Source organism: Aythya marila (genome assembly GCF_965140915.1).
Source record: "Aythya marila genome assembly, chromosome: 25".
NCBI lineage: Eukaryota > Metazoa > Chordata > Aves > Anseriformes > Anatidae > Aythya > Aythya marila.
This window is the reverse complement of record NC_139066.1, coordinates 4,030,411-4,045,005: the sequence shown is the minus strand read 5'-3', so window position 1 is coordinate 4,045,005 and position 14,595 is coordinate 4,030,411. Positions and strand designations below refer to the sequence as shown.

At 44.3% G+C, this 14,595-nt stretch overlaps 2 protein-coding genes across 3 annotated transcripts in view; both read right to left on the bottom strand.

Annotated features, from left to right (window-relative positions):
• Positions 1-56: 56 nt before the first annotated feature.
• Positions 57-6,086, bottom strand: KLHL11 (kelch like family member 11; the record flags this gene model as incomplete). Its single annotated transcript, XM_082779097.1, has 2 exons — positions 57-5,500; positions 5,581-6,086. The coding sequence occupies 2 exons, from the start codon at positions 6,084-6,086 to the stop codon at positions 3,904-3,906; spliced, it is 2,103 nt and encodes a 700-aa protein (XP_082635223.1). The 3' UTR covers positions 57-3,903.
• Positions 6,087-7,001: 915 nt separating this feature from the next.
• ACLY (ATP citrate lyase) overlaps positions 7,002-14,595 on the bottom strand; it is a 28,695-nt gene continuing 21,101 nt past the window's right edge. For both annotated transcript variants that reach the window (XM_082778931.1, XM_082778932.1), the window contains 14 exons: positions 13,971-14,139; positions 13,354-13,458; positions 12,902-13,098; positions 12,650-12,731; positions 12,171-12,281; positions 11,506-11,633; positions 11,223-11,316; positions 10,810-10,964; positions 9,925-10,075; positions 9,198-9,341; positions 8,843-8,956; positions 8,227-8,309; positions 8,025-8,101; positions 7,002-7,826 (listed from right to left, as the gene is read on the bottom strand). In XM_082778931.1, the coding sequence (XP_082635057.1) occupies positions 7,732-7,826; positions 8,025-8,101; positions 8,227-8,309; positions 8,843-8,956; positions 9,198-9,341; positions 9,925-10,075; positions 10,810-10,964; positions 11,223-11,316; positions 11,506-11,633; positions 12,171-12,281; positions 12,650-12,731; positions 12,902-13,098; positions 13,354-13,458; positions 13,971-14,139 (1,705 nt within the window). In that variant the 3' untranslated portion in view covers positions 7,002-7,731. The remainder of the gene's footprint in view (positions 7,827-8,024; positions 8,102-8,226; positions 8,310-8,842; positions 8,957-9,197; positions 9,342-9,924; positions 10,076-10,809; positions 10,965-11,222; positions 11,317-11,505; positions 11,634-12,170; positions 12,282-12,649; positions 12,732-12,901; positions 13,099-13,353; positions 13,459-13,970; positions 14,140-14,595) is intronic.

Below are 14,595 nucleotides of genomic sequence, written 5' to 3'. Positions count from 1 at the left end.
GAAATAAAAGGTTTATTTGCATTGATTCACTTATTACAATAAACTTTAGTACAGTGTATTTAATGTGAAGAACATTACAGTAGGAGTTTCAAACAGCCTATAGACACACACTACTTTACCTTACTGGAAGTAAGTACAGGAGTGCTGCTTGCCCAAGCAACTTGCTGAAGTCTACATTAACATTGAGGAGAGTACAGCTGCCGTGATCCACAGTGACATGGACCTATAAGGAGTATCTGACTATTAATGGTCTTCGAACATCTAGTTAGTTCCACACTTAACATTTGCATTAGTAATAGGATTAGATCCTCAGGAGCACCTGTTTTATAAGACTTCCACTTAAGACTGTCAAATTAGAAATATGGTTTACTTTGTAACATAACATGGACACAGCTGAAAATAAATCTAAGCCATAAAACATTTACTTTTTTTAAACCCACTGAATGTTACCCCATAGCATTGCAACGTTGTGTTGAAAATAACCTCAGAAGTTGCTATTCTCAGTGACTCAAGTTGTGAATAGTGATCCATCTAGGATCATTATTCATTACGTATGTTAAAAAGTTGGCATTTATTTCTGGAGTAGTGTCCTACTACGTGTGAGAGGAAGTCTTATTGAAAATATATACAAACCCAGCATACTAACAGGGTATTCATGTCCTTATAAAATATTATGTACATTTATGGCACCTAGAACTGACTACAGTGAGCACCTAGTGCTGGGCAGGACGTGTCCTACTTCACTAATACCTTGAGCAGAACAACGGGACGTGAAACATGCATTTTGTGGCACACATTCAGTACAGCTATAGAGGTGTGATTGTCATAAGGAGGAGGAAAAACACCGTCTGATGTTCCTTTACATTTAGAGGGCCAGAAGTCAGCCTTGTAATACTTCCTGAATTCACACTAGGATCTTACTGACATTTAACTAGCCAGTACAAACACAGTGAAAGAATTCCCAGCCTGTTGCTTATAGGATCATTTTTTATAAATACCCAGCAAGCTACAGCAGTCAAGGGCCCCAAGGAGTTTGTTACACGTTTCACAGGTTAGTGAGCTAAATTACAGCCAAATTCAGTTCTTCTGAACACCTACAGGTGAGACAATGGATGGTTAGACTTGTCAGTTAAAAAACTGCAAAGCAATTGGTCCACTTAAAGTCAAGGCTAAAAAAAAAAAACCTCACTACTTAAAAATTCCACTGAATTGGCCTAGCAAAAGTTAGAGCAAACCGGTGCTGTTCACACTGTCCATCACTCCTCATGCAAACAGAACACAGAAGGAGAGACATAGTGCACCACACACAAAATCATGGCTGGCATCCACACGTTAAACAGATATTAAGCCATTTTGACATTGTCTTTAAGTGGAATGTCTTCAGTAAACTAGACAGAGTGTATGTCAGGTGGAAGTTCTCACAGTACGTGCAAATATCAAATTTGCTTAGAAAAAGAGAGACTGCAAGAAGTTTGTTCTTGCTTCTAACTTTGTTGCATGCTGCCATATATCAGGCTATTTAACTGAAACAACAATCTCAGTATTTCCCCCCCAAAATTGTCCCAGACTTGCCGACAGACTACATAAGGGCTTTGACAGAGCTGTGGTGGTGTGCCATGCTACCATCCTTTGCTCATCAAATCCTTATAGCCCAGGCGGTGGGATGGAAGAGGTAAACTCTTCTTGGGTGCTTCTGTGCAAAGTCTGACAAAGTGTCTTAAATTCAGCTCCCACGTAGGTTAAATCAATGGGGTTTGTACAAAAGCTGTGAGGCATTTGCACATCTTCTACTAACAAACCCTGCTGGAGGGGCAGTAATTCTGAAAAATATTCCAGCCAAACCCACAAGAGTTCATGGGCTAAACTCCACTGATTAACCCCTTCCGTAAGTGCTTACATGAGCTGATTTGGCAACAGTCACTTCTGAACATCAGTCTTAAGCCTGAACAAACTTAAACATTTCCTCTCTTGCACTAAGCCAGCATTGTACAATTTAATCTGCCCTTGCATAATAATCCAACAGGCAAATACAACACAGGATGATTACCATCAGTAAGTAATTTGAGACTGAACTGTTGGATTTTCAATCTAACTTACATGGCTGGGTTATTCTCTTATTACAAAAAGACCAGTTATTGATAACAAAGTGACGAGTGAACTGCAAAGTGGAGCATTAAGGAAAGTACACATCAGAGAAACCTTTACATATTATGTGGTTGAAAGACTTACCCAGTGTTTCAGATATGATCTAGGTTGCCTGCTGAATTGGAAAATGAGAAGTATCAGTTCAGAAAGCCAAACAGTTTAAAAAACAACAAAAACAAACAAACAAACAAGAAGTGTTTAGAGGATCTTTTGCAATGAGGTTGCCCACATCAAAACCACCAGCAAATTATCATACGAACCGAAGACAGTGAACACCTTCTTCATCAATGTTTGTCTGCGTAAGTTTGGGAACAACGTGGTGACTCCTCCCTTTCCCTTCCCTAAGGTCCTGAGTTTGGTCACAAGTGAAAACCTGGAACATTCAAATGAAGGGAAGGATGGGGAAGGAAAGGAGGTAGGAAGGATGCACTGAATCCGCTAGTAACGAAAACTGTCCTGGAGCTCTTCAGATCAGGGAGGAGTGTTCAGTGGGAGCAATAACCGAGAGGCATCGATGCTCCCAAGGAACTATTCCACCTTCTGTTCCTCGGGGGTATAGCAGTTAAACAAACCAGAGCCAAGCAGGGCCCTGATATATGCAAAACTACCTCAAAACTCCCAAAGGTACCTTTAATCAGGTTAACCCTTACATCCACAGTACACGCGTAAACTATTTACAGACTGAAAACTCCAGATGCATCTAAAAATCTTCATGTCATCAGTAACTGAGAGCCAACGATGTCCCTTCAGGAGGAACACCAAGTGCTGATTCGTTAAGCAGCACTGCAGCACAGCTACCCTAAGTTTCTAGGGAAAATACGCTGAAGGCAAAAGGCATTGATTGTCAAAAACAGGCTGCAAACAGGCTTGTGGGGGTTCTTCTGCTTTTTCACTTGAATTAAACGCGTGCAATATTTGAGAAAGGATCGACAAGTAGCTCAGGTTTCAATATATTCCTGGGCAATAATGTCATTCTTACTAACCCACGCTGATGTGGCTACACTACATCGCTGGTTTCCACTCCTTTCATCAGGCTGACCGTTGACCCAAGTTTCTAACAAAGTTGTCAAAGACAAACTCAGCGCATCTCCAGACATACCTGGAAAAGATCCACTGCCTCAAGTTCTCCATTTTATCAAGTGTCTGACGTTCTACTGATCAACCACTACAAACTCCGCTGCCTCTCTACAACGTACAGTTACAAAATAGTTGATAGCCATAGAAACATCCTGAAGTAATTCTTTATAAAGAAAGATTGTGCTTTCATTTTCATACGTACGTGTAACTATTGCGCTCGCCCCCAACTTTGGAAAGCCAAGTGCACTAACACTAATTATACGTGAAGTTTAGTCACTGAGGAGGGTCAAAGGAATGTCAAAATATTAAGTGCAAATAAAACAGGTGCTTTCAGCACACACAAATGTAACAGGCAAATTAACACAGAGATCTTCAATTTTCAAAACAGAACTGTTAGAGACTAACTCAACAGAAACCCTTGAAAAGAAAGATCTATTTCGTGACCTATTAGAAGAAAGTAGTTTTTTCCTTGGCACTGTTAAGTAATATTGTTGGATTCTGATAGTTTCTCAATTCCCATTCATCCTCAATTTGAACTTCTTACTTTTCAGTAAGAGGTGTTATTTTTACGCATCAAACCCAAGCAACATCCTGATGTCTTATAAAGACATATTGAGCCTAGGAAAATGGTTTAGCCCAGTATTTCCTAAACTAGATTCATCAGGAGTGATATTCCGGACACTAGCACTCAATCTGTGAGCGTGGCATTCTTCGTAAACTTAGCGAGTGTCGGTGTATTTCCTGCATCTGTCTTTCCTGCATTTGTCTTATTCTATCTTTCTGCCACATCAAGTTTTGTGGCATAGGATATCTTTGTGTGCCCTGCAAGCACCTGAAGGGGATTCTCACATGGCAGGCTGTTGCTCTACAGCGAGGCTGAGGCATGGGAGGCAAGAGCATCCAGCGCTTCCTCTCAGCACAGTAACGATAAGCCTCTTTCCTGTATTGCTTGTCAATATCATCGCTGTTCTTCCACCCCCCGATGATGAAAACATCATCTTTATAATAACAAATAGCTGCCCCTTCAATGCTCAGAACCTCTGGGGGTAAACTTTCAAGAATCTCGTCTGAGGCTCTGCCACAGATCTTTATCTTGGCTTCCTCATTATCGATAGGGTAACTCTTGGGGCAGCAGGATGCCGTATGGTAAAAGTTTGTGTTTGCAACTGACATCTGAAAAGAGCAATAGTTATCAATGAGCGGCAGAGACTCTACATCTTGCCACTGCCTTGTTTCAGCATCGTATCTGATAATAACTGCCCTCAAGCCATCTTCGCTATCACTGTCAACTGGGGTACGAGCAGCAACATAAACAAATCGGTCTTCTACAGAAACAGCTTTGACATCACGAAGAATCTTTGGTGCTGACTCCAGGTTATGCCATTTGTCTTGCTCGGGATTATAAATGGCTACATCTTTAAAGCCAGGACTGAAATTGCCATGTCCGCCAATACTGTACAAGTTTCCTTTAACTTCAGTAAGGCCAAAGGAATGTTTTCTGGTTATTAAATTTGAGACTTGCTCCCAAATATTTCTATTTGGATTGTACCTTTCTACAGTCTTGGCAAATCCCGGTTCCATGGAGCCAGCCACATAAACATAAGATTCTGTCACAGCAACAGCATGCCCATCAAGATGATTGTGTATGTGCGGTAAGTTTACCCACCTATCTTCATCGATGAAATACCCCACACACTCACTCAAGTAATCTCCTCCCTCCGATACACCACCAATCACCATAATGACGTCCATGTTTTGTCCAAAACGTGGCAGCAACGCTACGGGACAAGTGGAATGTTGCAGATTACCGGACTGCAAGTTCTCAGACCTCAAGGCGTGACTTTCCACAGCTTCTGACACCAACTTCACACAGGCTTCGTTGCTGGATACCAGCCTTTCAGATTTGACATGGCGAGTAAGGTAAGTGGGTTTAATCTGAGACAACCTCAGCAGTTTAAAAAGTTCTTCAAAGTACCTCTCTCTTTCCTCGGGATTTTTCTGAACCCACTTCAAAACGGTCTCGAAGAGGACTTCTTCAGAGTCCACCGTGATCTCCGAGTCTGAGAGCCAGTCTCTGATGAGGTGGAAGGGCAGAGTGTAGAACTCCTCGTCTTGGATAACTCTGTGGAAGTTTCTCCTGATCATATCCTGAGCTTTGAGGGCCAGCTGATTCAGGGAATACATATGGGCCAGGCTGTGAACCGCGACGCAGTTGGACAGATTGAGCTTCTTCTTCAGAAACTCCCCACAGAACTCTTTCAACCGGGTCAGCAGAAACCTGTGGAAGGAATAAATCGGGGTGATGCCGCGGCCTGGCGGGCAGCCCCCCGAGGAGGAACAGAAGAGGGTCCAGCTCACCTGTCGGCCATCTCCAGCACCTCGTGGACGTTGCCGGGGCTGACGCGGATGGTGCCGGTGTACATGAAGCCGATGACGGCCTCCACCGTGTCGGGGTCGGGGCCGCCCTCCGAGCTCCACTTCTGCAGCTCCACGCGGCCCGAGAGCGACTCGGCGAAGCCCCCCGAGAGCAGAGGCGTGAAGTACTCGGTGGCAGCGGCCAGGACGGAGCGGTGAGCCCGGTACTCGCGGCAAACCCCCGGCCGGCCGCCGCCGAAAGCCAAAGTGATGTCGCAGTAGAGGCCGTGGCGGCGCTGCTCGTTCTGCCGCCACGCCAGGTCAGCGCAGTGCGCCGGGCACCCGAACTCCTCCGCTTCCACCTCCCCGTCCACCCCACCGCCCCGTGGGCCCCCGCTGCCGCCGCCGCCATCCTCCTCTTCCTCCTCCGCCACCGCCACCGCCGCCGAAGACCCGGGGCCCGGCTGCGGCTGAGGCGATGCCGCGGCCGCCGCCATCTTGTCCGCCATGGCGGGGCTGCGGCCACCGCGCCTGCGCCGCCTCGGCCGGCCCCGCGCTGCCCCCTGGCGGGGAGGCGCCGCCGCCGCCCGAGCTAAAATGGCGGCCGCGGAGCCCTGAGGGGAGAAGGGGGTGCCTGAGGCGAGCATCCGCCCCCAGCGCTGCCCGGAGGCACCGGGGGCCTCCCCGCCCTCCGCTTTGAAAAGTGAGGGCTGGGGACAGACAGGAGCTGCTTTTCCCTCGGGGTGTCGCCGGCCAGCAAGGGGGAAAAGCGGGGCGAGAGGGAGCCGCCGGGGCTGCCCCGTGGTGCTCCCCCCGTGCCCCCCGCATCGTGACGGAGCACAAAGGGAGCTCGCTAGGTGTGGTGCAGGTTTAAGTTAAGTTAAAGGGAGGAGATGGCCCTGCCAAAGGGTACGGGGATGCTACACCTGAAATACAGGCATGGTTTTTGTCAAAGCCTTGAGCTATCCTTTTGATCGTTTTTCTTCTTAACGTCATTCTCTCAGGTGAGCCTGCAAGGAAGGGACTTCATGTGAGAAATTCACTAACTCTGACTGAGGTATGCATTTTTTTGTTTGTTAATTAGAATAAAGCGAGGTGTAGCTGACAATTCAATCTTTACTATGCATCATGATACAGTCCCATAACCAGGGTATAATGCTATCTCCACTTATATACTTCTTTTTCCTACTCTTTCTTTTCTCTTTTGCAAAGTTGCAGCCCTTAACCTACAGTACGGGGTAAGTCCCATGTGGTTTTGTTTTTTTTTTAAGAAAACTCTTCTAGAACGCACACTATCAGAGGAATAATTGCTCTGAGGTTTGGCATGTGGTTATACAAGTACTTCCAAGCTCGTCAGAGAGCCAGATAAAGTTTACAACCAACCTTTAAAAGGGAGAAGGGGAAAAAAAGAATCCAGATAAGCTAGTAGTGTATCATTTATTTGTTTGGTTACAATACACAGACAAGTAGGATGCTAAAGTTATTACTGAGATTATTTTCTCATCTGCAGATAACGCGGGAGACTGACATTCCATATACCAGCAATCGAGTAGTAAATGAGAAGTTGTTTGCATAAATACAGACACCGGAATATGTGGAGTTTCACAGTTTTAACAGCAGTATGTTACAGCTTTACATTTTAAATTACTACACCAGAGTTTGAGTAGCATTGGTTATACATCAGCAGTGGTCCCACTACTCAGGCTATGATGATTAGACTGTGAAGATGAACACACAGTAAACAAAATGAAAAACAACCAACAACAATGAAAAAAAATACAACACCCAAATCATAGCTTATGGGAATGATGGGTACTTTTCCCCCCGTCAGGGTAAGTTCAAAATGACTGCGTCTATGAGAAAAATTCCCCCCCAAAACCCTTAAAATCCTTCCTGGAAACAAAATAAAACAAGAGTAGAAAAAAATAAAAGTGTGAGAGACAGTATTAAATACAGCAGGTAACATGGAATATCATAAGTTTTGGTTTTTGAGTAAGTTTCTATTCTTATAAAACAGTTGCTTTGCACAGTTTAACTAGGCAGCTCAATGTCTATGCATCAATGGCCTTTATACATCAAAGTCCCATTTGTGGCTGTCCTCTGTGCAGGTTTCCAGCTTCTTGAAGTGACATTCTGAGGCAGTACTACTGGTTATCACATAGTCATGTGCTCTGGTAGAACATAGGATATGTCGTCCCACGGGTGACGGTACAGGCCTTGCTTCAAGCGCTTCTGATCTAGATAGTGTCCTAAAAGGAAAACAACTGTGTTACAACATTTCTGAGCCTCCTTCTAATCTACTTGTATGTTGTCTTAAAACAACTCTGATTTCTGGATTCCTACAACTTAGGTTTTAGGCTGAGACCCCAGAGTTTCACGTTTGTGTTAGTTCATGGTGACAGTGCATCTCCCCAGGGAACGAAGGGACAGGAACACAGCAAACTTACCAATGAATCCCATACTCCTGCCTAGTACAAAGATGCCATTAAGAGCTCCTATATCAATATATTCATCTGCTTCTTCCCTGCAAGAGAAAATAAATCAATATATTTTTTGAAACCCTGGTCTCACATGGACTGGCAGTATGGCTTCTATCATTTTTTTTGTCAGACCATGATCCAAGAGAAAAACAGCCCAATATGTACTTACCGTGTGAAAGAGCCACAATTCCTGAGTACATCAACAAAGGCAACTCCAATAAAGCCATCTACATTCAGGATAAGGTTTGGTTTCTAAAGGACATAAACACACACACCCCAAATAAAGATGTTAACAATGGCAAGTGATGTTCATCTGGTAATTTTCATCCTCAAGGGTAACTTGAAGGTTACCCATAATTGTGGGCACATACCTAGTGATACAAGAGGCTGTCCAGCAACCTGAGCTACAGCCATGCGTAACAGAAATGATGGAAGGACAGCCTCAAACAACAGGGCTGCATTTTACTAAAACTGCAGAGTTTATCTACTACCACCCATCATACATACTAGCTCTGCCTCCGGCTTAAAGAATGTAGCAGTTCCAGATATACTGTGAACAACTCAGATAATGGCTTTCAGTCTGTTCAGTGTTTTCCTGGTGTCCAACAAACATCTCCAGCCTTACTGAAGTGTAGTTGTACTTGGCCCAAACTCTTCCATAGAAGAATAAAAACCCAGCAACAATTTACTGTGCTTTGCAATTAAAATATAGCATTAACTACTGGTCACTTCTCCCCCCTGTAAGAAAAAGCGCTTGCAAAAATATAAATACTAGCACATTTCACCTTGGAAGTTGTAATTTTTTCTACTTCAAGTGCATAGTCCAACAGTGGGGTGGCGGGGAAATGCTGTTTCACGTAGTCTTTGAGAATCTGAACTCTCATGTCTGGGTTATTTATCTGCAAGTTAAGAATATATTGCAGTCACTGATGTTGCATCTTACACAAGTACTTGTCCTAAGCTTGACTATTTATGTTTTTATGGTTTATAAGTCCTGAGAACCAAATGCTGCCTCTGAAAGTTGCTAGTTTTGTTCCCTTCAATCCGCCCCACATACCTCAGAAAAACAAAAACAGAACAAAAAACCTATCAAGAACAGAAACACACTTCCAATTTGTACTAATAATGCATTTTCCTTACTGATTTGACTCTGTGTCCAATGCCCATGATCAGTTTCCCTTCTTTCTTCATCTTATTCACAAACTCCATAGGGATAATCCCACTGTCAAAAGCTTTGCTGAACATTTTAGCTGCTGCATCCAGTGCTCCACCAAACCGGTCACCCTGGGTGTGAAACACAAAGAGGATTACAGCAAAGGACTCACAGGTAAGGTACAAAACAAGCACAGGATTATCTTCCCCATCCTTTGTGTCTATTGATGCAACCATGAAAGTAAAATTAGGCAGGCACTTGGCACTAAACATCTGCTTTATAACTCAGTAATATTAACTATCAATGCACAGCCACATCGTCTCCACAACATAGGGTAGGGGTGAATGCAATCTAGAGCCCATTTTATTCAGGTTATTACTTGTCCCTGTGTGGTTGCCTAGTCTCTTCCAAAAGTGAGTTAGTTTTGACAGCAATTAAATTTCTACAGAATATTCATAGACACAAACATGAGATACTAAAATAGTCTTGCTTACTAGAAAAAAAAAGACTATATTTTAAACCTACAGAACAGAAGCTGAACTGTCTCTTCCTGTAGCTTTTCACTTTAATCAAGGTAGTAGTGTGGAATTCAACAGAAATTCAAAGTATGAGTGAATAGACACAAGCTAAACCACGGCTCTGCAGCTGTTCCAAATTCTAGCACACTAGTAATAAAAGCTGGACTAGCAAATCTGCCAGATACTAGGTACTTACAATAGTAAGAAGGCCTGAAGTGAGACTTGAGACAAGATCTTTTCCAGCTCTTGCACAGACAATAGTGTTGTGGGCCCCAGATACAGCAGGCCCATGATCTGCCGTTACCATCAAACACATCTCAATGAACTGGCAGGCGTACTTCGGTAGCCTGAGCAAGAAAGAGACCGAGGTCATTTATTGTAAAGAAAACACAAGACACTTGGTCTTAGACTGGACAGTAAGTTGTGTTTTAGGTGCCTGCATGAAAGTAGTAGAACAGAGAGAGGGAGCTGTAGGGTCACGGGGCCATCAGTGCATCCTAGTATCTTTGACTTTTCAGAGATCAGTAAATTTTGTTCAGTTTCCACTTACTTAGCTTAGAACTTAGGGTCAGCTGGGTAGGCTGAACCTGCACACCCACAACTGGCTGATCAGTAAGCTCTGAGAGTCCCCTTGAGGAGGGCCCTGAGCAATGCTGGGTTGCAGTTCTGTTGAGCTAGGCATTTCAGCTAGTGCCAGGAGTGCCTCTAATGACACCAGCAAGAACATCTGTCAGTCAGAAGGTTCCCTGTAGCCTGGCTACTGAACATCTGCAGGCTCCCCAGCACTCTCCAGGGCTGAAATGGCAACTATGATAAGCAGGCAGTCCAAGAATGTGAAACAGGACTAAAATGGAGAAGTCTCCTCGGTGCACCACAAAACTGGTGGGAAATTTCACCCCAAAACTAAAACACAGTGGATGAAGATGCTGACGTGGCCTCTGAGGAGAGGCTAGAGATGGCATTTCCAATGAATCTACAATCACAAAGGCATCTTGCCTTACTTTTGTGCCTAAAAGCCTATTAATAAACGAGCCAATCTTCAAGCTAACGAGTCTAGGAACTTTCACAATAGTTGCCTCACCTCTTCTGAAACCAGAGCAGGCCCAGGACCCCTCCAATTCCCATCTCTTCTTTGAAGACCTCAGTGATGGGCATTCCAGCATAAATCAGTTCTTGACCTCTCTCATCACAGATACTCGTCATAAAGGAAGCTGGCTTGCGGATCAGACCCAGTTCCTGAAATCAGAGCACAAAGATGGGATTTTAAATAATCCCCTTTAGAAGCAAGAGGCAGCAGGAGACCAAAAACAAAGCCTTAAACTTGCCCTCAAGGCAGCTTCTAGAGCTTAGAACCAGCATAGCCAGTGAGCTCACTATAAAGCCTGAGATGTAACCCAAACACCACACCATTATCACCTTAAGCATCCAGAATCATAGCAAACGTCCTGTCTGGCATCTGTGGAACCCAGAATTAAGTAAAATGGCATAGCTCACCCTTGCCCAGGAATAATCCATTGGCACAGTTGGAGGAGGCACTTCCTCAGCTGGCTCGATCACTCTTTTGGCTACAAGATCCTGATAGACAGACCTAGGGAGAGAATCCATTTATTAAATCCTTTTGAGAGACAAGTGAGGTGGTCTTAGTCTAGACCTTAAAAACCCAGGATGAAGCGAGGCAGCTTTCCTTAAGCAGGAATACATCCCCATATCAGTTAAGAGTCAGTACCCTAACTTTTTTTTTTGTCCCTGCACAAGGTGCCCTGTTAATGTGACTTACTGAATGACCTCTCCCAGCTCATCAAAACTCCGGGGAACAAACACACCAGCTTCCTTCAAAGCTTGATTCTTTGCAACAGCAGTTTCAGAAGCCTGGTTAGCACAAGCTCCCGCATGGCCAAACTGCACCTACAAACAAAAGAAGTGATAGCAGTAAGGAATACGAGTTGTTTACGTGCAGGGAGTAAAACAGAGTACAGAACTGCATAGGGAACTGGTCACAGGAATACCAAAGATTGTACAATCCGCCTTCTTATTTGGGCAAACAGAATTCCTGGCTGCAACTGCAGTCAAAACAGCAATACACAGGGCATTTTCTGATCTGGAGTCACTGCAGGCTCCTCCATCAAGTTCTGCTTCTCTAATGTTACGCCACTTTCCAAAGCTGCTTAATGTGTATCTTTCTCCTTCCCACTCCAGAATCTGGGTACTCTTAAAATCTGTTATATTACCTAGGATCTTTGGGCTCCTTTTACATCTAAGTGGAATCCTCTGGAAACTTCCAGTGGCAAGCTACAGAAGCGCAGTTAAGTTTTTATCACAGATGCTTAATAACTTCTGCACATTAAGTTGTTCCAGTTTAGGTGCAGTGGGAGAAGTTGCCTTTTCTCCTTCTGCCACAGATATTTATATATCTTCTGCATTTGCCCCCACTTTTATGCTTACCTCTGAAGAGAACATGGTGGCACAGGTACCAATACACCAGCACACCACTGGCTTGGTGATACGGCCTTCTTTAACACCCCTGCAGATCTTGTACTCCTCTGTGCCTCCGATCTGCAGAGAGAGAGAGATGAGTTGGTTCAAAACAAAGAACTTGGCACTTTCATAGAAACCAGCTCTGAGATGCACATAAAAACTTTGTTTTTGTCTGTTTCTGAGTAACGGATTCAGTTTGAGAAGAAATTCTCTTTTTTTAAGTGGGGAAGACTATATTTGTTTTGGAAACATTCAATTTCTTCTCATTAAAGGAGCACAAAATAAAAATCCAGATAACTGAGAACAGATTGTTGGTATATCTCAAATATATTTAGTAGCTGCCACTTCATTGTGGTAGTTATTTAGCATTTTAACTACTAGGTCAGATGCTCCTGGAATCGAGCAGTTGGGTCTTTCTCAGATAGAAGTGAAATGGTCTCACTCACCTCTCCAAGCACCACAATCATTTTCACTCCTGGGGTATCCTGATAGCGCAGGACATGATCCATGAAAGTTGAACCAGGATACCTGGGTAGAACACAGGAAGAATGACAGACGTTGAGTTTGTTGCATAAGCTTTCCTTTCAGACAAGTTAACAGCCAGCCTGCCCTTCACTCCCACACAATTAACGATTCAGGCATTTTCTTCTGCTGACTGACTTAAAAAAATGGTTTGTCTGCTGAAGATAGACTCCTACCTGTCTCCTCCAATGGCCACCCCTTCGTAAACCCCATCGGTGGTTCGGGAAATTATGTTGTTGAGCTCATTAGACATTCCTCCAGACCTTGAAACATAAGCCACGCTGCCAGGACGATACAGTTTTGATGCTAAAATGTTATCCAGCATGCCTCCTGTGTTGCCTATTTTGAAGCAACCTGGTTTGATCCCACCAACCTACAAGAAAATTAGAGAAAGATGTAAAGCCCTGTAAAACAAGGCATGAGACTTAGGAATATTTGGGTAAAACAACCTTCTGTCAGTATTTATAAAACAAAGGAAGACAAATGTGACCTTATAATGGTCAGCTAATGTGCACTTTAGATGACTAGAGACAAGATGTACTGTAGGACATATTTTATCCTTCAGAAAAAGCTGATCTGAAGATGAAGACAGACAGACAAGGGGGAGTGAAAGGTCATCGGTACTTACAGTTGCAGGCCCAATGATAGTGACTCCTTTTTTATCTGCTGTCTTGATCAGTTTGCGTGTCAGTGCCTCTGGGATGCCCTCAGCAATAATGGCAATCGTGCGGATCTGCATCAAGATAACAAGAGCCGTTAGTGCCCCAGCGTTGCCATCCTAACCAACTCTGCAGGACACAGGAGTGAGACAGCTGCTCCCAGGGCATGATCATGCTGCTCCCTGCCAGGTCTCTAAGCAGTTATTAGAAAAGCCCAGTGCATGGATCCACAATCTACTATATTCTTTCTCAGCAGTCCCAATGAGCTGCTGAGAGAATTTTTCTCTCCCTTGCAGATTAGGGAGCAGCACTGTCTTTTAACCAACTTGAAGTAATCATTCTTAACAGACACAGAGGTGCCAAGTTCCTCTTACAAACCACAAGTCCAGCATCAGACTTTGCTATACAAGTCCAGCATCCTCCTTAGATTCTACAAGAAGTTAGGACTGAGGTATTTATCCGACCAAGACTATTTCCTAGCACCAGCATGGTTTAATAAACATCAGTACCCTGCACCAGAAGCGCTGGTACGATGCTTACAAGATCTTCCTTCTTTTCTTAAGCTTCTTCTAGATCCCTCACTCACCTGTGGGTAATTCATCGTTTCAACAGTGCTGTCATAAGCAGAGCGCAGAGATGCGAAGTTGATGAGAACATCCACCTCTGGGTGCTTCCTCATGGCATCAGACATGTTCTTGTAGACTGGGATCAGGATTTCTTTGTGGCCCCAATAGAACTTCTGCCTGTGGTCACCACTACGAAGGAGAAGGTGAGAAAGGCCTGACTGTTAAGGTTACTGCAAAGACAGAGGGATACAATGCATGCAGATAGAGGAGTTTGCAAACCCCAGTTCTCAGACACCACGACTGACTGTGAGACACTCACTAGCAAGTGAGCGTACGTGGGGAGGGACCATACTAACAGCAGAAGGTTCTTCAGAGTATAGAACAGAGCAGCATATGGAAGGAGACGGGCTAATGGGGACAGAGGCATCCAGCAAGATGAATAAGCTCTCCCACAGTGAAGTTACCAGAGCCTCAATTCTACTCCAAGCTGGAAGACAGAATGAGGCACAGAAAGAGTAATGAATGAGGTGCATGCAAAGCTGCGTTACTGGACTGGGACAAATACTGCACTGGGGGAAACAGGAAACCAGTACCTGTGGCAAATAGCCAGGGTAACAACGTGAGGGGGTCAGTCAACTTCCCAAT